The sequence below is a fragment of the Megalops cyprinoides genome, chromosome 13, assembly GCF_013368585.1.
Source record: "Megalops cyprinoides isolate fMegCyp1 chromosome 13, fMegCyp1.pri, whole genome shotgun sequence".
NCBI lineage: Eukaryota > Metazoa > Chordata > Actinopteri > Elopiformes > Megalopidae > Megalops > Megalops cyprinoides.
The window spans coordinates 26,525,016-26,550,929 of record NC_050595.1 but is presented as its reverse complement, the minus strand read 5'-3'; the positions used below and the strand labels follow the sequence as shown (position 1 = coordinate 26,550,929).

Sequence of the window (25,914 nt, the reverse complement as noted above, 5' to 3'; positions counted from 1 at the left end):
GGTAGGGAAGGCAATTTCGCAATTAGAAATATTGCACTGGAGGAAGAGGGACGTGTGTGAGTGAGCGTGTGTTTGTGTGTGAGAGGGGGTCGGGGGGCATATAGTCTGGTGGTGCAGGTGACACTGACCTCTCCACTGGCTTCTTCATCTGGCCACAAGTGCTCTGTGGTCAGGATGGGTAAACCACCCTGCGGCAATCAAATGCAGTGCACCGCTACTGAGATCGGAAACAGTCCTCTTGGGCTACACTTGCTGTCTGTAACTGTCCAGACCGCTAATATATGACACAAAGAAACCACCACTGCCTTATTACCCTGCAGTTAAGTGCTACTACGCTACATGCTAACCCTTGCAAGCTTACAGTTAAGACCAAGTCCCATCCGAACCTGTGACCTGCTGTGCTGAAACTACATGGTTTTTTGAAGCAATGGCATCTAGTCGAGATATGGCTGTACATACGAACGCACACATACATGTATATATGTACACACAAACACGCTGAAAGGGTAGCTACGGAAGGCGGTCCCACACAGTTCGCCTCACAGGTCCCTCAGCAGTGCGCATCGTCCCGAGTAAGGCAAACCGGGATCAGACCGCTTTCGGAGATTACAGGGATTACGCTGCGAGGTTAGCGATGAGGGATCTTCAGCCATTTTTCCCCCCACTGGCAATAAACACCAAATCCCTTGAAATGCAGAGAAACGTTCGTAAACGCACGCAGGTCCTTTTTTTTTTTTTGAATGACCAATAGTCAGGCAGACTTTTCAGCCACTCGAAAAGACGGAGAAAAAAATCACTCTTAAGACAAACGCCATGGCATCAGCGAATGCTCCACCCCACTCCACAGCACAGAATGCGGGTCTGTCAGCAGAATCTGGCCTCTGCCCTTTGCTTCTCTTCATCTGATTACTGGTAGCAAAAAGACCTGTGATCGACACAAACACAATCATCGTGGCAACCAAACACTGGGCAGAAATTGCTAAAAAAATCTAAAAAAATCCCAACAACAACAACAAAAAAAAATGACCAAATAAAAATTAATTCATATTGGTGCTTCTTAATATGTGTACTGTATATTGTTATACAAAATAGCTTATTAACTGAGTAAAATAAAAAAAAATGAAGATGAATGCTATCTTTAGAAAACCATGTCGCAATGAGAAGGTGCAATTTTTACACTATCCACTTTTTTTAGCTAGCTCATTTTGTTTTGTTTTTTTTTTTTTTAAGTTGTTTTGTTATAAATATAGTAACCCCTACGCACGCAACCCTCCATCATAAATATAGTGCAGTGTGCAACTTAGAGCAAAGTTTGGCCAACTGTATCAAAGATGTAGTAGTGGTTGTCATGGCCACCCTTCTCGTCTCCTTGATGTTAAAAAACTGAAGGGAAAAAGATGATGTGTAGGTAGCATCAGGCACAGGTGGCGTGTGTCTCTCTCTCTCTCTTCGGCCTCCTCTTGTTTTGTTGTTCTTTCCTCCCAGGGGGCTGTGCGTTGGGTGTCAGGTGAACATAAAATAAATGCTGTCCCCCCTCCCTTCCTCCTCCTCCTCCCACCCCCCACCTCCTCTGTTACAACAGGACACACTTGTCCTTGTCCTTGGGCTCCTTTTTCGGTTTGCGCTCGCCTGTGCTGGGCTGTTTCCCTGGGCTCGGTGTGGCGCTTGCGGCTCCCGCTGCCGCCGCCGCCGCTGCTCCTGCATCCGCGTCGCCCCCTGCTGGCTGCTGCTGTCCCTGCTGCTGCGCCCAGGTGGAGAGAGAATGCAAGCGCTGTTACTGACACGCAGCGGTAGGAGCTGCTCTGTTCTGCATTCGTTTTACTAGGGGCAATTTACAGTATGCTTCTGTTCAAAAGATGAATGGTTACCATTAGCACCACATAAAAGGCATCTGGGGTCAGAGTCTGAGAAGCTATCAAGGCCAAACTTTAGTGTTATCACTTAGCTAATATCTCATTCAAGCTTCAAGTCATCTATAAAAGGTCAATACATCTTTGAAAATTAATGCCAAAGTAAGTGTTTGGTTTGATGTGCTAACCATCAGGTAGATGGTGTGTTCCATCAAGACATATCTCATATCAGTGTTAGATTGATTACATCTAATTGGTTCTACTTCTGTCTGTCAAAGTGATTTATTTCCTGGTGAAAAAATCATTGCTGTTCCTGAATTCTACTGTCTTTTAGAAAGCTCTGTATAAAATATAATTGGACTGAATATGATGAAATGTTTTATCGACTGAAGAAGACTCAATTAAATTTGAGGGTGTTTGGACACAGCCAACCAATCCCTTTCCAAAGATTTGTCTTTCAATGAATCATTCAAGGTGCCATCTTAGGGCATGAACCCCTGTTGACACTGACGGTTTTGTCGTCCAGTGAATGGACGGATTGTTGGGATATCTGACTGTCTCTTCGCTGGCGCATTGACTCCGGTCACCTGTGCTTGTGCGGCGGCCGCCTGCTCCTGCTCCTGGTAGAACTGCGAGGCACGCCGGTCCTCCTCCTCCTGCAGCTTCTTGGCCAGCTCCAGGTCGCTGATGCCCTCCGGGATCTGCTCCCAGTTCAGCTCCAGGGCCTGCTGCTCTTGCTGGAGCGACAGCGCCATCAGGTAGTCCTGCACACAAAGAGAGGGGCCGTGTTTTGTGTGTGAGCACTTCCACCACCGCGACAGCTACTTAGCTGTTCCAGTCCCGGCAAGCCTGGGGATCATGCGAGTGAAAGCTGTACATTTTATGAAGGGGTGGGACTTGCCGATGAAATGCGTCCACTCGGCTTTGAGTACGCACATCTTGCGTCACCTATGGCTGCCGTCATTGTCTGTCATTGCGTGTACCCTTGGGGTATGGGCGTCTGCGCCATGCGTACGTGACGAAAACCGAGAGAGACACGCAGCATTGATCGCGCTGACCCGTGACACCCCCTCATCCTGCCCCCCCCCCCCAATCGCCCTCGCGTCCCTCTACCCCATACGGCGCAACTCTGGACCCTGTCAGACAGGGCTATCGGGGAGCGTGGCATTTGTCTCTGTCCATGGCAGTGAGACGCCAGGAAGCTGTCGGGCTGGCGAAATACACAGGGGACACAAATATCATCCATTATTAAACAGCCAATCTGGCCAGAGAGAGAGAGAGGGAGAGGGAGGGGGGGCATCAGATTCCTCACTCTAATCTGCTGATAAGGCATTCAGACATCTAAATGCAGGGGGGCTGTAATCCTGAGTAATGTAGGGGAGCTTTTAGCATCTATTATTGAAGGACTTTCCCCTTCTCCAAAGCCTGGTCTGAGCTGGGACAGGAAGGGAAAGGAGAGAAATATGGCACAGGAGATGAGCTGGAGTGTTCGCTGTTTCTCACTGCACTGTGTCTCTGTCGGCTGAGACATGCTCGTTTATGAGTACAGTGAAACAGACGAAAAAAATGACAAGGAATACGTTTTAGAAACACACCGGGGCAGCTTGTTGTTTGGACAGCGATGATTTAAAGAGCACCTAAAGCTATTCTCCGAAGAAAAAACTATTGGACCTTGAAATTAATTTGAAGTTTTCTGGAAATGAAACATCGATAGGTGTCTGAAAATGTACCCCAGGTAAGTGTTTATTTGGCCTAACCAAGCACAAACCAGGTAAATGGCCCTTTTATATATGGTTGGTACATATACTCAACATGTTTCAGTTGTGTTTCTCATAGACAGCCCCCAGAGAAACACCCTAGGTGCCTTTTAAGTAACTAAAAACATTAGAAAATGTTTTCACTTACAAGAAAGTGTGCAAGTTATCGATCAGGCCACAGTCACACAGCACTCTGCTAACCCTGTGAAGAATCTCTCACACAATGACTAGATCTGTGGTGCTGAAACCTTAATTGCATATACACTTTTTCTCTGTTCTAAGTAAACTCAGCTTATCAGCCAGGCAAAAAGAGCGTTTTTCAGGACCGGCCTGTGCGGGTCCCTGACTTTGAGGTCTGACCTGGTCGATCTGGTCCTGCTGCCCGCGGTACACCGTCTCCGGGTCGGACGGCGGTCGCAGGCGGAACTCGGAGTCGCAGAAGTTGCCGTCTCCGTCCACGTTGTGCAGGCTCTCCCACACCACCTTCTCCTCGGTCAGGAAGCCCTGGTCCGTCACCAGAAGGTACAGCTGGCCCTGCAGCACGGACACGGTGACATCCGTCACAGCCGCGCTCTACAGACGGGGTGCCACAAAATCCCTGCGCTACCAGGGAGGAGTGAGCTTCCTTTATCCAGAGACATTCAAATTCTAACTATTGATACTGTCCTTACTACTTCCGCTAATAATAGCAAGAACAACAACAACATAATAACAACAATTAGTTCACTAACCAGACACTGTATCGAAGCTGGCTAACCTCCCCCTGCAGGACAGTAAAGGAAGAACCAGAATATAAGAAGCGGAGGCGGGACCTGTGCCTTTCAGTGGGGGTGAATATGAGGGTCAAATCCAGGTCTCAACCCCTCTGATCCAGCCCCACAGTGGGCCTGCTAACACTGTCATACTATCAATCTGGGGAAAGATTACATGATTTATACAGCAGACGTTGTAACTGTACATGTATGCAGTCTCTATGGTGTTTTATAGGAGCATATATGATAACATCCTTCTTCCAACTTGGTATTTAAACCCTAAAACTGCCCGGAGTCCAATGTCCTAGCCACTACTCCTCATGGAAGTACAAAGGGATAAGGTCTATTTTACGGAGAGGGATCAAGCGTTCAGCTGCAGATGAGGTCCAGTTTGTGACCGATGGCTGGGATCTAGAGATAATTTGATACTGCATAATAAGTATGAACAGGCAATTAAAGCTGTTCTATGGATGTGAAATAAGGGGAGTGATTAGGGGAGTGATTTGGCAAACATACAACAGTGCAATATAAAACCCACTCTCGTACATTTGCCAAATCACTGCCTTTAGTACATGGATTTCTTGGGGGCTCGGATGTAAAGTATGAGTTAAGGAGGAAGTCAGTCTACACTGCATAACAGCTGCATTCAGCAGCTGTAGACCTCCCAGTGTCCACTGGAGGGCGTGAAGCTGAAATGTGACACTTCTCCACAGACATATCTGGAGTGCTCTGGGTAGAAGCTGTGAGGTGAAGTGTATTGTTCCAGACTGAGTGAGATGAGGGAATGCTGGAGCAGAAGGTGCCGGGGGCGGCGCTGGTCACCTTGAATTTGGTCATGGTGCTGAAGTGGTTGTTCCTGAAGAAGACACAGAGCTCGCCCTCTTGCACGGTGGACGTGAGCTCGCACAGGCCGTGGTACGTCAGCTGCGTGGCCGTGCTGTTCAGGAACTGCTCCGCCACGTAGCCTGCGGCCACAGAGGGAGAGAGACAGTGAGACACAGGCGCGGTACATGCATCCATACTGTGAGCCATACACACACACTGACTCAGAGGCTGAGAGAGCCAGACTCACAGCGAAAGAGAGACATTCAGACACACACACATGGAGGCACTGTGGGAGAGACAGACATTCACAGAGCCCCAGATTGTAAGGGACTCAAAGACACTCAGAGATCGAGAGAGACCGACAGACTAACTGCAATGAGAGACACAGAGACACATACAGGGACACAGTCTCAGGAAGAAGAGGAGACTCAAAGAGACAGTCAGAGACACGCACACAGATTGAGAGACAGAAACACAGACCGAGAGACACACACACACAGGCACGTGCAGGCACTGGCTGACACATTTCGAGTACCCATGCTGAGCTCCCACTTTAACCGCTTGTTTATGTGATGAAGCTACACAGCAGCAAACCGCAAGGAAATGCGCCCACGTCCGAAATAAAAGTGCCTCGTCATCCACACTCGGTGCACCATATGCCCCCCTGCGGGAGCGGGCTGGGCCCAGAGCCGTGCCTGTGCGCCTGTAAACACGGTCTCCGGGCAGAACCCGAGGCCCATCTCCACCCCGGTCCTGGAGGCCCGCGGAGTCGGCAGGCCTTCCTCCCCCACCAGACAGCTCAGACCACCTGATTCAATTGATTATTGTCTTGATTAAATCAATACAGCTCCCCCCACTCTCGAGCCCGGGGGAGTGTCTTTTGGAATAACAACTGAGAAACCTGCCAGAGCACGGTCCTCCAGGGCTGGGGGGGAGTAAGGCTGGTTTATTCAGTCGGCAGTGCGCGACTGAGTACGTGCTGGAGGAAAAGGAGGGGCGGCTTTTTTTCGGGGGCCGATCGGCCCGCATCTCCGGGAGGTGGGGGCGGAAAGAGGCAGAGGTGACGCGCTCTCGGGCGGACCTACCCTCCCCGGCCAGCTCGCTGCTCTCCGACTGCTTGCAGGAGATTATCTTCTCCACCAGCTGGTTGTAGCTGCAGTTCCCCACCGCCTTCACGATGTCGGCCATCTGTGGGGAGGGAGAGGGAGAGGGAGACGGGAGGCCCGGTCAGACCCGCTATCAAGGTCGCGGCTATCACCTCGGCATTCCGCTGGCCGGTCCCTCCTCTGTGCTGTTATCAGGTCTCACAGTACTATCACAGAGGGGCTCTGCTCCCTTTCATCCTGCATGCCCAGGACACTGTCTCCTTTATTCACAAACATTCAAAGTTGTTACTTGAGCCTCCTATCATTCGAACAGCTGCAACCTCTGAGCGCCCCCACAGTGCTACCGACTCCAGAGATGAAGGCTGCTGAGGAGAGTCAGTGGAATGGCTTGAAAACACAGAGAAGGGGAGGTGAAAGGAACGGTGAGCAGCGCGGCATTCCCGGAGCAAAGCGGGACTTTGGTTTGCGCGGTTGGTGGCAGGCGCGTGACTGACCTGGGGGTCCACCAGCCAGCCGTGGTAGAGGGGGATGTCCAGCAGGTCGAAGACGATGCACTCGGGCGTGTACTCGAAGACTCGCACCCCCGTGAACTTCACGTTGACGTCCAGGCCCGTCTGCAGCTTGTGCAGCACCGCCATGGCGTCGCTCATGTTCTGGAGGGACAACACAGGATGTTAATCGTCATCATCATCATCATCATCATCATCGTTGTCATCTTCGTCATTACCATCATCATCATCATCATGACTATGCTGATAAATGGGAATCTAGTTCTATTCACAGCCCCTGCAGACCTGACCATCACACGCAGAAATTGAACCATTTCCTGTCACAAGGACAAAGGCACATTGAGGGCAATGTAGCCCTGAAGAGAGAGAGCAGAGAAGAGAGAAAAACACATCGACTTAACAGAGCTAATTCCTTTCCGAATAACAAAATGAGAAATGGGAAGAGTAATCTGGCCCTCCCCAGTGTGCCAGGGCTGGGAGGAGTCCCGGCTCACCCACGCACCCTCCCTGACACACATACACACACACACACACGCCCTGAACAAGGCCGGCCTGTGCCTGACCCCTGGAGGAGGCCTCGCAGCTGTCTCTGGCCCCCCCCCCACAGGAAGACCGCAGGCCATTGTGTGTATTTTGTTACGTTTTGTTTTTTTCCCCACACGGGACACTGGGAGGGGGTGGGTGGAAGTGGGGGAACGACTCCTCCACTTTTTACAGCTTACAGAAGGACCCCGTCGGCAGCCTCTCGCGGACACATCTGCGCGGGCCTGGATTAGGTGGCAGTTGGCGGGGATTAACTCCCCACGTGCCACAGGGCACACGGCCCGGCCTCTGAGTCAGATGATGTCACGTGGGCAGGGCTGGAGGGGGTGGTAAGGACCGATGGTTCCCTCCCGAGATGTTTTTCCCCCAGTCTTTACGGGTCAGTGCAGGATCGTTGCCCGCCTGATGAGAGCGATCCTGTCCACCCTGCGTTCTCTAATCTCGATCTCGTACGCATCCATTTTGACTGAACTGATGACTGAATCATCAGACAAAGCCTTTAAGTAGTCTACCTGAATGCTGCAAGAATTGTTTCTAATATTAGCCACTTCATGAAATCCCTTTGTTGTTATTTCTTCAGTACAAATCACAGAAAGCTACTGATCACGGAGTCCGCTATACTGAGGAGTGTAAGTGAAATGCGTGGATCTGCTTAGCAAGCTTCACTACAATACCAGAAACTACAATTCCCACGAGCCATTCTGATCACTGTGGTACCACTGCTGTTGAACTGTGAACCAACTGACTCCACACCTGCTGGTCACACGCTAATGCCCGCTTCTCTGGGAAAGGGCCCATTCTTGTCCACCTCTTCCCTGTCTGCCCTTTGCTCTTTTTTTCCAATTTGCTGTGCCTTGGAGGGCAGTGTTAGAAAGGCCATACCATTTCATCGCGTGCCTTTGCACTGGTCTACATATGGCTCAGAGCGTTGGACGGAGGAGTTGCTGACCTCTTGATCTGAATGTAACCAGCACGCGTTACTGTTTCACTTTGGACTGCAGGGCAATGTTCTTGCTCCCCCGTGCTAGCTTGAACTTTGCCGACGCTGCTGTTTGCGCGGCCCTCGCCGAATAAAAAGGCTGTACATGGTCCTTAAAATAACTCGTAGATTGCACAACAGCTTACATAAAGAACACACATGATGGCTGAGTAGACATTAGAGTCAAGCCGAATTAGTTCAACTGCTTTCTGGAAAAGACGAGGAGCTTACATTCTAAAGAAGAATTCAACGGAAATGAAAAAGTTTGAACGTATCCTCTGCTGCTATTACAGCACGAGGTCCGGCTTAGCAGAACCTCTCTTCATATCTAGAAAGATAACTGTTTGGGTATCTAGATGGTTAGCAAACATTAGATAAATTGCTTGTGCATGGTTGCCTAGCTCACTTAGCTAAATGCCCCCCTCCCACCCTCCCGCACCACCATTTATTTTTTTAAGTGGATCCAGGCTTGGCATAGCCATAGGCTATGGGTAGGATGTTTTCACCATATTAAATTTCTGTTACTTGAGCTCAGCATTATTGAAACAAACACAAAATGGCCACATGAATCACTATTTCGTAATTTTGGGCACATACATCTAAAAATGTAGCAGAGGATGTCTAATATTAAAAAATGGTTTTATAACAGTATTTATGACTTCTAACAGGCTTCTGAAATGTTGCAATTTTTTGCTTTAAAGGGCATGACAGACATGAGGAATGACGGAAAGTCTGAAGCAGAGAGGAAGCGAGGGAGAGGGGAAGGGAGGGAGAAAGAGAGAGAGGAGGGACGGAGGGAGAGAGACCCAGGGAGCAGCGGCCCCGCCAGGCACCGTCACCACTGAGCGTGTGCGATGGGCCATCTTAAGCCACATGGGTCCCCAGCTGGCTGTGCCGCCCAATACTGGCCCAATGCCCCCCCCCCACTGCTGCCTTTTCTCCCAGTGCACAGTCCGGCCAGCTTCCCCTCGCAGCTACACTACTCTCTCCCCACCTTAGACACCGAGTCTCCACGCCCCCTCGCTGAACTCAGCCTCGGCCCCCCACCCTTTCACTCCTCATACCCTCACGGGCGGCTACAATAACTATTTTAAGAAAAACTTAAGGCAAGCGCCGCCATCCCAGGTCTCCAGGCCCAACACTTACTGCTGTACGTGTGATCGACCTCGCCTTCATGCATGAATGATCTGGAGCTGGGCAGACACTATTTTCAAGGGAGACCAAATTCTTCACTCTGAAAGTTGTTAGCTCTTGGCCGGACGCCACAAGGGCTGTGGTGGCGGCAGCGTTTTCCGAAAAGCTTCTGTATTCCTCATTCTGCCGTTTCCCGCACTGAGGCAGTTTACTGCTGCTGGGGGGGATGGGGATAGGGGGTTCCTGAGGAATCTGCCTGATTTTGATTCAGCTCTCATCGAGCTATCAAAAGAAGGATGGAAAATCCCCCCTCCCAAAACCTCTTACCCATTCTAACGGACGGTGTATTAAATGACGCTGTGTCATGGCACAGATCAGACCGTTGTTAGGCTGATTGCAGCTCGTTTCAGTTTAAGCTTTTCAGAGTCTGCTTCCTTATTGGATTTCCAGGCCCCCCTTCCTGTCACGTGAGCCTGTCGTCAAGGAGATAATTCACACAGCCCAAAACCGGCGCCACAGACCTGGCTTCGGAGTCATCACTCAGCGCTGGCAGCCGAAAGCTCAGAGCCCGGGCAGGTCTGGGTCCTGTGTGACACCCCCCCAGCTCAATCCCCCTCGCCCCCCGACCCCCCCGCCCCCATTCCCATACACTGGCTGTATAGCATAGCACAGGGATCGCATGGTGTTACCCCTGGAGTTTCCCATCCGACTTTATAAATAGCCACTTGAAAACGACAAAACAAGAGGCTGTAAACTGCTTGGGCTCCAGTCAAATTCTCATCTGTATCAGTCCAATAACTTCTGAGTCCTGTCAGAGGACTGGCAGTCTCTCAGCGCTACCAATCATCCTCCCACAGAGGTAACCGGCGCCCGGCACAGAGCCCTGAAGAGGAGGGATCTTCATCAGCTCACATTTTACATACAGACAAATCCGCTATCGAGAAGCGCGATTTTCTACATTTGGCTATGGATTTAAACTGCGCCCCGCCTCGAACTGTAAACTCAGCATGGAAAAATACGGTGGGTCAAACACTGTAAAACAAAAACAATTAGTTCATAATCTGTAATGGTCTCCTTTTATGGTGCTGTGCATTGTCAGCGGTGAGTGAGGCCAGCTTGAGCTGGTCACCGTAGACTGTTGCAGAAGCATTATGCAACTGGAGAGCTGCCCGATTGGTCCACTGCTAGGCTGGCGTGGGGAGCACCGTAGTGACCAGGCCCTGACTGTACACTGCCACTCCTTTCCAGGAAGCTGAGCAGTGGAGGAGTACTGGAAATGTCTCACACGTTCCAATAATCAGCAGCTTCCTAATGCTGCAATTTATGAGTGAGAGGGATCACCGCCTGAATGCCTCACATGTTGCCTCATAGGTCAGAGGCTGCTCACACCCTAATGATGCCCTTAGCTAACTCTACAGGCAGCACTGATCTCTTCCATCAGACATGTCCCAGGCTGTTTCAGCAGGGTACCAGCTTTAGAGCGGGGGGGGGGGTTTAGGGGCGGACTTCACCTGCCCCTGCCAGAGGGATCCCCTGTAACGAAGGCTCCAGACCGCACAGAGGGTGCTTAGGTGGGCAGCCTCTGAGGGTGGGTCCCCCACACCTGTGTCACACGCTGACCCCCTGGCCACCCCCCCCTTGACCTTTCCCCTCCTGCCACAGTTCCACCGCAGTCCTGCAGTTACGCCTGACCGTCCCTCCGCCTGCTCTGTCACAGAGGGCCGCAGAGCAGAGCGATCACGCGGGAACGTCGGAGAGGAAACATCAGAGCCGCCAGCCCATCCAGACGGCGTCGGGCGGCGGAATGGCGCTTTTTGAAGCCGGCATCGGGTTTATAAATAGACGCACCTGTGAGGGTTAGACTCCTCAGTGACGGAGAGGAGCCTTAGTTCTGTGCCCGGTCTGGCTGCACCCAATGCAAATGAGCGCGTGCACCGTGTTTATTTTTTCGTTTCTCTTCGCCGCCCACCGCGATTCCTGACTCCTACGACGGCGCGCTCCAGCTTCCCCCCGCTGCTCGACAGCACGCCTCGTACAGCCTCCCTAGGCGTTAGGGTGATACTTGGCGCGCCGAGGTTCAGCAGCCATGGGGTTTACATGGGCCGGATATCATGAGAATACGAGCAGTTGCCCTTCAGGTGCAGCAGCTCGGGGAAGCCTCAGCCTGAACCCTCCACTTAGGTAAACAACATGTCCGCGGGCCCCAGAGAGCCGGGCCCTGCCGCGCATTAGCCAGGCTAAGTTTAGAGCTATTATGGCACCGTGGTGCGCCGTGGGCCTCGGAACCCCGCGCTCTGCTGAAAGCACATTTGCAGGCGGGTCTCATCGTCATGCTGTAGCTGCTGCTTCTGTTTTTTTTTTACGATCAGATGAACAATAACAGAGCATCAGTTAAAACGCCATGGGGTCTGAATACGTTAAATTGGGTTGAGCCCAGTTCAGACCCCAGTATTTATTTAGTCTATAGCTTATAAATGGTAAGGCCCAGAATTCTCTATGAGCGTGCACATATGAAGCACATTAGAAGCATGTGGCACATATGAAGACTGAGTGCAGCAGAAGTCACCACACCGCACAGCGGACCTTCTTCCGCAAGCATGCGCATGAGGCTGGTGCTCCCTCCTGCTTCCGCTTGTGCCATAGCAATGCTGAGATTACGGTGAAAAGACGGGGGTTCTGGGAGGGAGAGCCCCTGCCACATTCCACACGCGAACGAGGGACGAAACCCGGGAACGGTGTCTTCTGTACACGGCACTGGCCTCCATATGAACCCACTGAGCCACATTTGCATTTACATTTATTCATTTGGCAGACGCTTTTATCCAAAGCGACTTACATAGGTTACAGTTCTTTACAATGTTATCCATTTACACAGCTGGATATTTACTGAGGCAACTGTGGGTTAAGTACCTTGCCCAAGGGTACAGCAGCAGTGTCCCAGCGGGGATTGACCCGGCAACCTTTCGGTTACGAGTCCTGCTCATTAACCACTACGCTACACTGCCGCCCACGTACAGCAATCTAAGATGCTGCGCTCCCTCTGAACTGAGTGTCCACAGCCACGTGACCTGATGCCTTTGGCCTTATCTGACAAACTGTTATGTAAGCTCTCTATAGGGGATATATGGGGATAAGAGTGTTTTTTTTCTCCATGGCTTTTTACTTTAGATGACTCAAAATGCTTCTACCATCCTCTGGATTGTGTAATGAAAATACAGCATACTGGTCCTTCTAAATGTACAAAGTGGTAGTGTGATGGTGAAACGCCATTAAAAATAAAAGAAAATGTATATGGTATATCTATAAAACAGGCACAGGGGTCCAACTGCTAGGGCTTTGCTTGAACAATGAAGCTGGACCGCCGATGCTGTGCGTGAAGCTGTGAATGACGAAGGCGCTGCCACAACACCAGGTAGACTGAGATATTCTGGGATGGGAAGTGATAATGGGGGTGAGATTTACAGCAGTGGGTCATGTGTTGCTCTCACAGCTGGGTGGGTGGGTGGGTGGGGGTTCTCGGTACATGTGGCCCGGTGTCATTCAGAGCCATTATCCTGCCAGAATTAGCGCATGATGCTTTGACATGTGACTCGTGGGCAGGCAGGTGAGTGCAGCCCCTCCCCCCCTTACCCCTTTACCTGTTCATAGTTCAGCCGCTGGGCCTCGGAGATCTCTTTCGGCTTGGCGTCAAGGATGTAGTCGCCTGCAGGGAGAGAGAGAGAGAGCGCGGAAATAAGCACCGGGAGACAAGGCGCGAGAGTGGTGTGTGAAACACACCATGCGGGCGGGGCGGCGGGAGTGTCAGTCTTGCCGCCACGCTACGCTCTCTTATTAATAACTCCACGTGATCTGCACGCCGTCTGCTCGCGTCAATCACGTGAAACCGCCAAGACAGACTCCCCCCACCCCCCCCCTCCCACTTCTTATAATGCCTCTGTGAGAAGAGCTTGTCTCAGCACACTGAGAAAAGAACAGGCCAGCTGTGTTCAGGAATTGCCTGTGCCGGTGCGTGGGTCAAGCATGCGTGGACATGCGCAGGGGGTGCTCGGGGCAGGGGAAGAAAGAGCGGCCTTCGACCCGCGAGGGGGGAAAAAAAAAAACTGACAGCAGTTGTGGCGGCGAAATCCTTGGCTGGTTAGAGGCGCTCCTGTTGAACTGTGGTTTGGACAGGGAGCAGCAGCCCCCCACCCGCACTGGGCTACAGTGTTAATCTGAGTGCACCTGTCTCCAAACAGACTAACCCCCCCATCCCCCCGACACACACACACACACACAGAGCCATTAACATTCTGCTCAGCTGGCCCTCCTGGGATAAAGAGCCACACAGTGACATGTACCCTGCTGAGAGTGTCGTCCTGCAGCACAGGGCACTTGACAGTAGCACAGAGTGCCTCGCTACAGCAAACATGGCCTCGCTCTAACCCAGAGCACCTTCCTGTGAAACACAACCTCACTATAGCACAGAGAACCTCGCTATAGCAAACACGGCCTTGCCCTAACCCAGAGCACCTTCCTGTGAAACACAACCTCACTATAGCACAGAGAACCTCGCTACAGCAAACACGGCCTCGCTCTAACCCTGAGCACCTTCCTGTGAAACACACCTCACTATAGCACAGAGAACCTCGTTACAGCAAACACGGCCTCGCTCTAACCCAGAGCACCTTCCTGTGAAACACAACCTCACTATAGCACAGAGAACCTCGTTACAGCAAACACGGCCTCGCTCTAACCCAGAGCACCTTCCTCCAAAACAGAACCTCGCAGTAGCACAGAGAACCTCACTACAGTACACAGAACTTCACTACAGCATAACTCTTTCTGGCACTCAGAACCTCAGCCAATCACAGAGCTCTTTACTGTTGAACTTCAATGTAACCCAGAGCACCTTCCTATGAAACAGCACCCAGTGGCGGCTGGTGAGCTGGAAACAGGGGAAGCTGAAACTTTACCTTTAAATGTATCATTACTTTCAATCTGTTCCCCTTTATCCTCCTTGATTAACAATAAAACAAATAATTCACACAATAATTGACACCAATGCGTATATAGAGTAAATGATTATGCTCGCAAAACAGTGTAGATTGTCTGTAGTTTGTGTGCTATTGCGAAAGCTACAGCCACTGACAGCACCTCACTATAGGAACCCACACTGGATCATCAGAACATCTCTTTGTAGGTTGCATCTCTGTGGCATGGAACACCTCTCTACAGCATTCATCTTCTCCTACCGCCACTGTGCCCTTTCACTTGGCATGAAAAAATGGACTGTTATACTCACCATAAAGATGCTCATGACATGAACTATAATTCAACCCTAGCCACAACTGACACATACAATCAGCATGTTTAGGGACGTTTTCCTTTACCTGGTCTCCACATCATGTGCAGTATAACGACACAGCGCAAGTTTGACCCTAGGGTGGATGTGGGACATTCTTGTTCTCGCTCTTGCCTCCGGGAAGAGCGTGTCAGCGGACCTTTCCGCTAAACTCTGTCGTGCCGTGACAGCCGCATAACTCACGCGCGGAAAGTGAGCAGAGCAGTCTGCCGCTCACAGATTCCCCCGCGGCGGTACCGCCCCGCGCATCGGCCCAGCGCCAATCTGAGCTTTGAATTGTCTCATCGAATTCAGGCCACGGCATCGCGGGGGGCTGGGGGAAGGTGGGGGGTGGGGGCGGTCAGCGCGGCGCCCCTACCCCCCGCCGCCTCAATTGGATGCCGTCTCCCTGACTCCCCGCTTCCCGTCCAGCGGATCTGTCAAGCGCGCCCTTGGCGGATCTCAAAGCGCTCATTCTCCGCCCCCGTGAGGGGGCCAACCCCGCCGCCGCTAACGGCCCCAACGCGATGAATGGGCTCATTTAGTGTCTCTCTATAACCTCCCCGCCTGACTCAGCCCCAGTGATTCTGTGCCACGGCATAGGCCGCATCTTTGAAATCCCGCTGCTAATATGCCCTGTGGCAGCCATTAATTCAGCACCTTAAACAGCTGGCAGTAAATACGCACTTCTGCAGGCACTTCTCCATAGATCATTGATTTTTCCTGGTGGTGAAACAATAACAACCTTATGAGGCGTATCAGGCCTGGGCTGAGAATTACCTGCTCCCCTGGATGTTACAGAAGATAAATGCCTGCACTGAGATCCAAACCATTAATTATGTGCTTTTAGCCCCTCACTGGTGTGAGACGGTGTTGGCTCCACACACTCCGAAAGCGGTAATTTAGGGACGTTCCCTTGTGAACGATACCTGAGACTTCTCCTCTGAAGTGGGTCTGTTGAGAGACAGAAGCGTACCCAATGTGCACAAATGAAAGTCTGCAATTTATAGTAAGACAATGACAAATAAATGTACCAACTCATCCTGAGAAATATATAGCTCAAGAAGGATTGGAGAAAAAGGGGGAAAACTAGCAACATTCAAATTGCCCAAAGCTATTCTTTTATAAAAATGAAAGTCTATCAACTATGATTTGGCTGTGTATTTATTTGTATGCACTTTAAACACGGTGCCTGACCAAGGGGCCGGACTGACTGAACACCCAGTGCCCATACTGACAGACATGGGTTTGTCCAGAGCCAGTGGGGCAGAGAGTACAGACAGCCTGCCCCTCCTCACCAGTGCAAGGGAAACAGCTAGGAGGAGCTGGGGAACCGGGGGGGGGGGGGTTTCGCACACTCCAGATTACCCAGAAGGCTAAAAGAGGACAACCAGAACAGGAAGTGTTCTTCATCCTAACTCCGGAGAGATACAGAAGCCCTGGTGTGTGTGGCCTGATGTGTTCATTCGAGCTGTCCCTTGGCAATAGAAGCCAGAGAGGTCTAGAGGCAGCATTGGACCATCTTTCCTCGGTCAAACTTAACGAGCTGGCGGTGCCAACGCCTCTCCGAAAATCGATGTGGGCACTACGGTCTTTTTGTGTCTGCCTCCTGACACCAATATTATTGGTCTCTATTGCTGTCTCTATTAAAACCTGAGCCTCTTTGAAAAACAAAATCTCCCCTCTAATTTAGTTACAGCCCAGCTCCTTAGTTTAAACCAGACCTTTTCTACATCAGATTTACATCCTGATAAACATTTACAAGGGGAGCTCTCTTGCGTCATGTTATTGTGTGTTTATGGTGAAAATGATTTTCATCTCTTTGTTGTTTACTGCCAAATGTGCCCCCTTATCATAGTGCGTGCCTTTTAATTGCAATTAATTAGCTGCAGGAACATGATGTACGTGCCTCGCAATGGGTGATGCGCAAGTAAACAGAGACGCTTCCATTCACATTAGCAGATAAGTGGCAAATATTATGCCAATATTCCATATCCAGCTCGATACACATTTTCTAATGGTTTTGCATGCTTGTCCGATTATCTCTCAAGCGGTTAAAATAACTGCACTCTACTCATTGTAATGTGTCCCTCTGCATGAGCTGAGGGATCACTTACTAATTGAGCTTTTTTGAGTAAATGTAGTAAATGAATCACTGGCATACACCGTTATGGCACACCGGCACAGAAATGCTTGTGATAATTACCTTACAGTGCATATTTTTGCTTTATTTTTAGCTTTATGGCAGAACCTACAGGGGCTGCATGAATAACTTGCGATCTCGCCTCCATCTGACTGGACACCTGTTCTTTTAACAATGGGCTTTATTTCCCCTCACTTTGCCGTATTTTATACATACTAGCCAATTTATTATGGGGAGTTATTTCCAGTTGAGGCCAGTTTTCGCTCATACCCACAATGCAGTGCTCTTGCCACGACAGCGTGAGTCCTGTCAGTCCACTGTGAAATGTTCCCTTTCCAGACGCCAAGCGTGCAAATTTTACTGCCTGCCATCACTGGGACTTGGCTTGCTACCAGGGATCCATATAATGCATCTTCACATTCAGCTGGGCCAGCTTGGCTTCATCTATTTCGATCCCGCTATCTCCCGTGATCTTGGTCGATTCGTGGCATGTCCCGAGGGGCAGCACAGCGTGGAATGCTGTTGCCGCCGAAGGAAGAATATCCTGGGGGCCTTGGCATGCGGAGGGGATAAATCCAGGGAAGGTCAACACTCCCGTAGCATGACATATCTGGATCCATTTCAGGTCTCTCAAGCTTGCGTATTACTCAACAGCAAGCGCTCCTCATATCGTATTTCACACTGCCAGTCTTTGGGGTTTTGGGTTTGATTTGGTGTTTGGAAAATCAACTGCAGAGTTAGCCATTCCTTAGAGTTGCGGTCGTGTGCAAGGGTTTTTTTTGGGGGGGGGGGGGGGCTGTAAAATCCCAACGTGCACTAGGGCAACCAGTGTGTTGCTGTATACGGTTAGGCCGTAGCTGTGGTCTCCGGGTTTCTGGTTTCAGCACAGATGGACGTGTGCGGAGGAGGAGGACCAGCATGCCGTGAGGAGACAAGCAGCTCCCGTTTCACGCCTGTCGGCGAGGGTCGGCCCAAACTGCTCCCCGGGCCCGGTGCGGGGCCTCTGTGAGCACCCCGCCACCGTCACACTGACTCAAAACAGCCACCCTTCTACATGCCATGCTTTCACTCAGCACCCACCCAAAAATAAATAAATTAAGCAGGACGTCTCCACCCTTACCGCCCCTCTCCTCATCTCTGTCAGTGGGCTGAAGTCAGAACAGAGCTGCAGTGACCAGCGTCAGTACACAGATCCTGCACCAGTTTAAAACATCTGCTGTTCTGACATGTGCCCCTTGAAAGAATGACCGGGTATTAATCGTCCATTCATTCAGTTAAGTGGGAAAAAGAACACTTGTGGCTGAGCACCTGTTTATTTGTCGGGGCCAACAAATGTACTCTGTATCTGCAGCGATATTTTATTCAGCTCTTGAGGCTTCACCAGCAGAAGAGTTAAACCCTGCCTCTGTAACTGAAAACAGATTCAAATTTGGAATCGATAACACTGACAGTTGAGCAACGTGTTACGTCTGAACGGAATATGTAAACCAGAAGGGGGCTTTGAGCATTCTCTCCGAGAGCACGCTTTTCCATGCTTTATGTAACACCGACGCAGGTTCAGAAATTAGGATCCTGAATTATTAAAAGAAGAAAATTATCACAACAAAAGCATCCGAAAAATACAGAAGCACAAAGAGGAAAGAGGAGAGTGGAAAGCGGATGAATGTAATGATGGGCCCGGTTATGATGGCTCTAATCACACAGCCATTTCTTGCCGAGGCAGGGTGGGTCACGATAACCCTTCTGCAGCTTGTAATTAGTCCCTCTTCTCTTAGGTGACCCACTGAGCTCGGAGCTAAAAACACTGCGGTGGACTCAAACTAACAATTTCTAACATGGGGTTTTTAAGCAATTACAACACCACAGAACACCAAAAAAACAGCCAGTTATGGTCGAGCTGGCTCAGACTCCCAAGTGCAGCGAGAAGGTACAAACTGATGTTACAAATAGAGTTTTCTGAGAAATGTTATTTCATGTTTTAAACATACACGTGCAAAAAAAAAACTCCCTACCAAATACTGAGGGAGAACTGAGACTAGTAAATATGGATAGAGCAGAGCAGCTCTGCCCCCTGTATCCATAATTCACAACCATGGTATTCACTGTTACCAGACCTGCTGATCCAGTCAACACAGGTTGTCATTTCACAAGGCGACATTTCTAAAATTGCGTCTACTCTCAGACTAGAACCATATCATCACGTACATTTCACAAAAAAATGGAACTGGACACAATTTGTATTCCACATTCAGAAAGCATGTTCTGCACACTGTACCCGGTTGAAGCTCAAAGCCAGCAATGGGTCTGATGGGTCTGCAAAGCGGAAAGAATATAGCTGGCTGGGTTCAACCCAAAACCGAGATTTTCCTCTGGCAAAAAAAGGTAACCAATGCACACCCTCCTGGCTGAATGCAAAGTTGCTTTTTTTTTTTTTTTGTTTTTCTGTGGCTAGTAGGCATTTCTGTAGCACGTCTGATCAGAGCGAAAATGACTCTAATCCCCTCTATCGTTCTTTTTGAAAAGAGGACAATGACACTCCCACATACTCACCCAGATATTCCATTAACTGTTCCGCAGTTATAATCTCCATCATCGGGGGCATCTTCACCTGCAAGACAGCGGAAGGCACCAGTCAGTGAGGTAATACACGACAGGAAGCAAATTCAGAACAGACTCAAAGAAAACTCCTGACCGCTGAGCTGCAGCTGCGTTGTGGTTTTTTGGTTCAACAGCAATCGGGCCTGTGACACACCCGCCCCCTTTCCGAAGCTTTTTGTCACCACCGAGATCGTGCAGCTCTGTCATCACTTGCTGGCGCAGCGTGTGTTCTTATTAATCGGTAAATTCAAATTCTGTACCCCAACCTGGCACTCATCTCGCAGAACACTGCTGGATTTAATGAAAGTCCAGTGTACACCCAACACAGAGGCTTAGCTCAGATGTGAAACCGCACACTGAAAGACATCCTTTGCCAGCCATCAAAGACTGTAATTAAAGCCAAACATTTCTGATGTATGCGGCTTTAAGTTGGAGCAAAGACTTGGAGTTGCAGAAACACTTGCTAATGAGTGGCCACGATTTTGTCTGACAGTAGGTGTTGCCAAGGCTATGGTATGTCAAAAGAAATGATGGCTCCTAACATGTCTAGCACAACTAAAAATAAAATGGGCCGCACCCATAGCGATGGATGCAATATTACAAATCAATTCCTGCAATAAGAGCAAGTATTTTCAAAGAGAAAAGTGCCTGAAGTTAGGATACTTGAGATTCAGGAGGTTTGCTTTTAGCCTAGAAGGGTCAGGATAAGAATGATTTATATATGTTCAGTGTGAAACCATAGTGCAAGCTGTCCCCAAATTTGGGCATTTTTTTCTGTGGCCACACATTGCCCCTGTAAGTGCCAAAACAGTGAAAATGAGATTACACACATATATATATATATATATAGTACAAAATATATAAACATCATCAAAATTCTTAAAATTACTGCTTCAAAAGATCATGCAATACCATATTGTGGCCCTCATGTTACAGGAAACATTGAAAATAATTCAGCTTCCCACTCCCTGGAAGTTAGTTGGATTTAAGTTTACAAAAAAACAACTACATTTATGTTTCATATATTTATTGTGCTTTCTGGGAATTAACTTATGTCATCTTAAGAATGCTACCATGCTCTGGCTTTTAGCAGAGTGGATTAGGCCTCTTCCCTATCCCTTTCACAGGTCTAATCCACTCTGTTGCTCAAAGCCGAGCACAGTTGAATTTTCCCTTCACAACAACATTAGAGTGCAAAACCAATCAGCCATGTGATTCAGTTGTAACCCCACCCTGTACCACCCCTTGATGAAAACACATATAGCCGCCATGTCCGCCACTGGACTTCTTCCACACCGAGGTTAACTGGATCAAACTGGCTTGATTAATAGGTAGAGCAATGCTGGGAGTGTGGATCGAAAGACAACAACTTGCATTTACATCGGAAAATAAAACGATGCCAGCCCTCTGAGACTACAGTAAGGAGTTCTTGAAAAACACGGGAAGAACGGCACTATCATTACATTTACATTTAGCTGCTGGGCGCTCTTATCCAGAGCAACTTACATGAGTTACAATTCTTACATTCCATCCATTCGTACAGCTGGATATTTACTGAGGAAATTCTGGGTACCTTGTCCAAGGGTACAACAGCAGTGCCACAGTGGGGAATTAAGCCGGCAACACATTTTAATTGGCGTCACATTATAATGCAATGCATGAAAAGGGAGACGATATCGTTAACCCATTTGTCAAGGGTCCTTATTGTTATCTGTCACTGTGCCAAGCCATGCGGGCATACAGAGCACAGTGTGCATTGGGGGGGAGGACTTCCAGGCAATTCTATGCAATCGCCTGGTTGCATTATAGCATTCACTTAGTCTGTTGACCCTGCTCTAAACAACATGTTGAGTAAAGTGTGCTTCCCCCACTCGCCACCCCCGTGGTCCTTTCCATTCTTCCTTGGGTGATTCCCGTATTCCAACCCTTAAAAAGACCAGGAAACACAACACAGCTCCAGAGAAGCCCAGCTTTTGCTTCAGGGGAAACACTACATACCGAGGAGAAGAAACCTCTATGAAGGAGCTCATCGAGCGCAGCAGAATCCAACACAACAGAACTAAAGTCTTCACTACACATTCCCACCCTTTTCTCCCAGCAGCCACCACTTCACATGGTCCTCGTGTTGAGCTGTGTACAGCTTAGGCTAAATGACCGCTAAATTGCAAAATGCAATGTAATGTAGACTCCCACAGCAGCCACAGAATTGCTTTGCTTCCAGCTCTTCCTAGTAAAATGACAGATAAATAATATATTCAAGTCTTTTGTCAGCACTCCCAAGTGAACTGTTGGAAGCTTGGTGTAGACCACAGAGTTCACTGAGGTACACAGAAATGGGAAAGATGGAGTCAACACAGATTCACAGAGTTCACATCAATCTAAAATCTATGATTACCACATGGGAAACACTGATAAACAATGATATCAAGTTTGCCCATCACAAGTCATTTACAATAAATAATTTTAAGTGCAATAAAAAAAAAATCAATTTCTAGTCGAATTTCAAATATGGCTTTCCAATCTTTTCCAATTGTGTTGCATGCTCATATTCCAACTTTTTGAAGTGAACGTTTGGTTTGACGAGAAAAGGTTTTTGTTATTTTACGTCTGTTTTTTTTTTTTTTTTTTTTTTGAAAGACAGCCATGTAACATTCACCGTTTGAACGGAAACATATTCGGTAGTCAGTTTTCCCATATCCAGATTTCAAAGAGGGAATGCAATTACAGTAAATTAAATGGGTGGCTCTACTCGGATAAAAATAGAAACAAAATAATATTCGATGAGCTGCAGCAGGTATGGGTAAAACCTTCGTGCTATTACTGACAGTACATAATTTGTTTCCCATTGTGAGGAAACTGACACTAGACTCATAGCAAGAGGCGTGTCTATTCTTTTGACCACGGACAGACAAGTTGATTCGGACGACACACAGTCTGCAAATGCGCATCTATGGCCACTACAATGTTTTTTTTTTTTTTTTTAAGCAAAGGGAATTACTCTGAACTCGGTCAGCTGTCGTTTTTCACATCCATCACCCCCAATGTTTCACTGATCATCGTATTTTATGTGCTTTGAAGGTTGTTTGGAACACCATAACTACAATGAAAGAGTTGGCTAGTCAACAAGACTGAGACCACTGTCGAGGGCAATATCTGTCGTATTTTTAGGCCCAGTGCTATTTCAGTGTAGTGATTTACAGCTAGCCTTTCCACATTGAACTCCTCTGACTATTATTTTGAGTTATAAGTTAGCTGTGCCAGTTATTTACCTTCCATGCCAGCAAAAGGACATTCATTATAGCCAGCAATGGGCATGGCCCGTTCTCGTTCTGTGTAATGATAGGCGTGTTTTCTTCCTTCCACTTGATCCACTTGATGTGATATATCGACTGGCCGGCGCCCCGATCCTTGATGCAAGAGATTTTCGCTTCATCTGCCCCATACTCGTTGCTCTGTAAAGCGATGGCCAGTACCCTGTCCTCCATTCCTTCACTATTAAGGTCGGAACTCGGACATGAATTTAGATTTGAGAAGGATTCCAGTGAATCAAAGCTCCGGGATTCACCAGCGGGGCTGGGGTCACTCTCAGTCGGTGGCCCCTCGGATGAGACATGGTCACTGGAAGCCAATGCCCCAGGTTTAACGTTTGTCAAACTTGTTTTGTCTGGGCACAACGACGTCGGCGGCGAGATCTTCGTCTGCTCCTGCGACGCAGATTTTGCAACCACAGTCTGAGTATCTGTAATCCTTGCAGTCGGCTCTTCCATCGTAGAAGGCGGATCGCCATCCGTTCTGTTGTTTACCAACTTTGAGGTGGCACCCTCGCCGCTTCCTGGAGCTAGCGGTAGACTGTGCCCCATCCCGTTGCTCAGCTGATCTCCCAGTTCCGATGACGACGTCTCCAACCAACCGCTCGGCTGGATGTTGGTGTTCTCAACCGGGAGAGATTCGTTTATTTCCAATCTAACGTCTGATTTTTGATTATCAGAGAGAGCATTGGCAGTGCTTGCTGATAAAATACTACTGTCGCTACTACTGACCAAAGTACTGAGCGCAGAGGGCTCACTATTCTTACTGCTATCGACAGCTCCTTTCACTACTTCTGTAACCTTTATACCGCTCGTTTCCGCGCATATTGTAGAGCACAGAGCGCTTTCTGCAAGATCTCGATGCAGGCTTGCATTTTGCTCCATTTCGATTCCCACCGATGCTACTCCCTATCTAGATTGCGGCTCCAGCTCCTGCTCCAAAGACGCCATGACATCTCTAGCTACCTAGCGAACTGACGTCACCGTAAGAGGGACGCCTCTTCTTCAGGTCAAGGAAGGGCAATATTAAATAATATGAAAGAGTATTTTTTAAAATTCAATTTTTCTTTATTTTCCTGGAGTAATTAATGTACAACTATTGGCCAATAACTGGCACAATCTAGGCTACTTTATACTTTGTGTGTATAAATATTCATATTTTATTTTTACGTGAAGGGGACGTGGTCTCGATTATCATTTTATCTTTATAAAGTTTTAGGAACAAATTAAAAGCCAAGAGGCAAAAAGGGTACGCGTAGTTCAGAACCAAAACGATTCAATTTATTTAGTCTTGATGTAACGAAGATTATAAGCGCATCTGACACGAGAAGCGACAACGTTGCTTTCACCACTGTAAAACTCCTCATCCTTAATTAAAAATAATAAAGACGCAATTAATGTCTGTTGTCGCCCCATCTCGTTAATGTAAAATCTGACAGATCTTAAAGGGGTAGGCTGGCTTTGATATGTTTCACAAAGCTTGGAATGATGAATGTCTTGCGTTTTAATGTTTATGGAACCATCAACGATTTCATTGCTTGTCCCAACACGAAAAACTACTGTCATTAGGAGTTATATGGTGGCTATCGTCTCGATGGCTTTCGGAGTAAAATCCTGTGTACGCACCACGCCCAAAAGCATAAAAATGTGTGGGGTTTTCATATTATTCAACGACAACTGAACGCGCTTTTTCTGATTGGTTAATAAGCATCAAATTATATGTACGGCCATTCAGAGTCGAGTGCGTTGAACGTTCAAAGAAACAAAATACGCCCATGCGTGCAGGAACCTGACTGAGTCCGAATGGAACTATCATTATATCTGAGTACAACACAATATATGTGAATTATATCAGAGGAATATCTGATGGCCAGTGCGTTTTAAGAAGAAATTAAGTCCAATTTATGAATATCAGAAAACAAAACGGTTACAGTTTTGCAGAGTATGCAGAGTATGACTTCTTACACTGTTGGTGCGCCAGAAGAAATCAGCCTACTGGTAGACTGATGAGTATAGCGAACCGAAAAAACTCAGAGGAGCATTTCAGAATGGAGGGTACAGTTGAGAGCTATGTCCTAAATCGTTCCCACTACTTGAAACGTTTTCTTTAAGTGATAATCTAGATGGGCTCTATCGTCAATGTTGCACCAAATACAATGTCATTATATTTTGTCTCAAACCAGTCCTTGACAATTGGAACACATATCAAAAATGTTGGAACATTTCATACCAGCTATACGAGCTCTCATCGCACGCCGTTAACTATGCCATAAGCAAACGATTATGATTCTTACAGCGCAACACTCGTTTTAGCCAGAGGAACAAGACTCAAGCCCATTGGAGTTTGAATACGGAGGCAAAATGCAATACCATACATTACCGCAGAGGGGCGGGAGAAGCAAAGTAAAGTGCCTGGATATAGCATTTGGCTGTAACACTTGTCTTTCCATCCACAAATCCTGTATAATTTCGCTATTCTCTGGAGAATATTGAATATTGTAATGAACCGTTAACACACAATTACCGACCATAGGATCATTGGAGGAAATCAATTTTTGCTTGGTAATATTGATAATAATGGAAAATTCACACGACCTTTCGCAGTAAGTCCTTAATCTTAGTCGTCTTCAATTTTACTCCAGTTTTAGGTGGATCTTATCCAGCACGCATAATTTATCACATGTAACACCAATCCTGAGTGTTTAAGAACATGTTTTTATATCAGTGCCAACATGGACTTTGTGTCCGGTCCGTGATGTCTCAAAAGAGGCCGAGACTTATCAGTTTGCTTATTATAGTGAAACATGAGTCACCCGCCATACTCCTGAGGTACTGTTACTATCAAATGTAATGGAGATCAAACTGCAACAACGGGTTTATTTTAATTACTTTCATTTTACAAGGAACATAAAATCCAGTTAAACAATTCATTGGTCTCAATTTCACAGTAGAATATGTTGGCGTGTGCTCGAAATTATAAATTGGTTTTGGTGTTACAGAGATGGATTGGCATTATATTTGACAAGTCTTGACTTTTCATCTAACTTCCCCCTTGAGCGTTTGTTTTAGTCATTAATTAATGAAGAGGCT

At 48.2% G+C, this 25,914-nt stretch overlaps 1 protein-coding gene across 2 annotated transcripts; it reads right to left on the bottom strand.

The window, feature by feature from the left end:
* Positions 1–1,082: 1,082 nt before the first annotated feature.
* Positions 1,083–23,781, bottom strand: mindy2 (MINDY lysine 48 deubiquitinase 2). Of its 2 annotated transcripts, none has more exons than XM_036543742.1 (9): positions 22,786–23,781; positions 19,469–19,526; positions 13,094–13,158; positions 6,785–6,943; positions 6,270–6,372; positions 5,182–5,324; positions 3,968–4,141; positions 2,438–2,614; positions 1,083–1,741 (listed from the first exon to the last, which is right to left on the bottom strand). In XM_036543742.1, exons 1-9 carry the CDS (start codon positions 23,707–23,709, stop codon positions 1,574–1,576), a joined length of 1,971 nt encoding a protein of 656 aa, XP_036399635.1. In that variant the 5' UTR covers positions 23,710–23,781; the 3' UTR covers positions 1,083–1,573. The 2 variants fall into 2 exon arrangements, with proteins under 2 accessions (XP_036399635.1, XP_036399636.1); XM_036543743.1 differs by having other exon boundaries at positions 1,083–1,738.
* Between the last annotated feature and the right edge of the window lie 2,133 nt (positions 23,782–25,914).

Bases quoted from the DNA above. Each gene is read 5' to 3' on its own strand.
- mindy2 (XM_036543742.1), bottom strand. From the start codon at position 23,709: ATGGAGCAAAATGCAAGCCTGCATCGAGATCTTGCAGAAAGCGCTCTG. The intron at 5,325-6,269 runs GTAGGTCCGCCC...CTGTGGCCGCAG, and splicing joins CAGCGAGCTGGCCGGGGAGG to GCTACGTGGCGGAGCAGTTC. The intron at 4,142-5,181 runs GTGACCAGCGCC...TCCGTGCTGCAG, and splicing joins GCACCATGACCAAATTCAAG to GGCCAGCTGTACCTTCTGGT.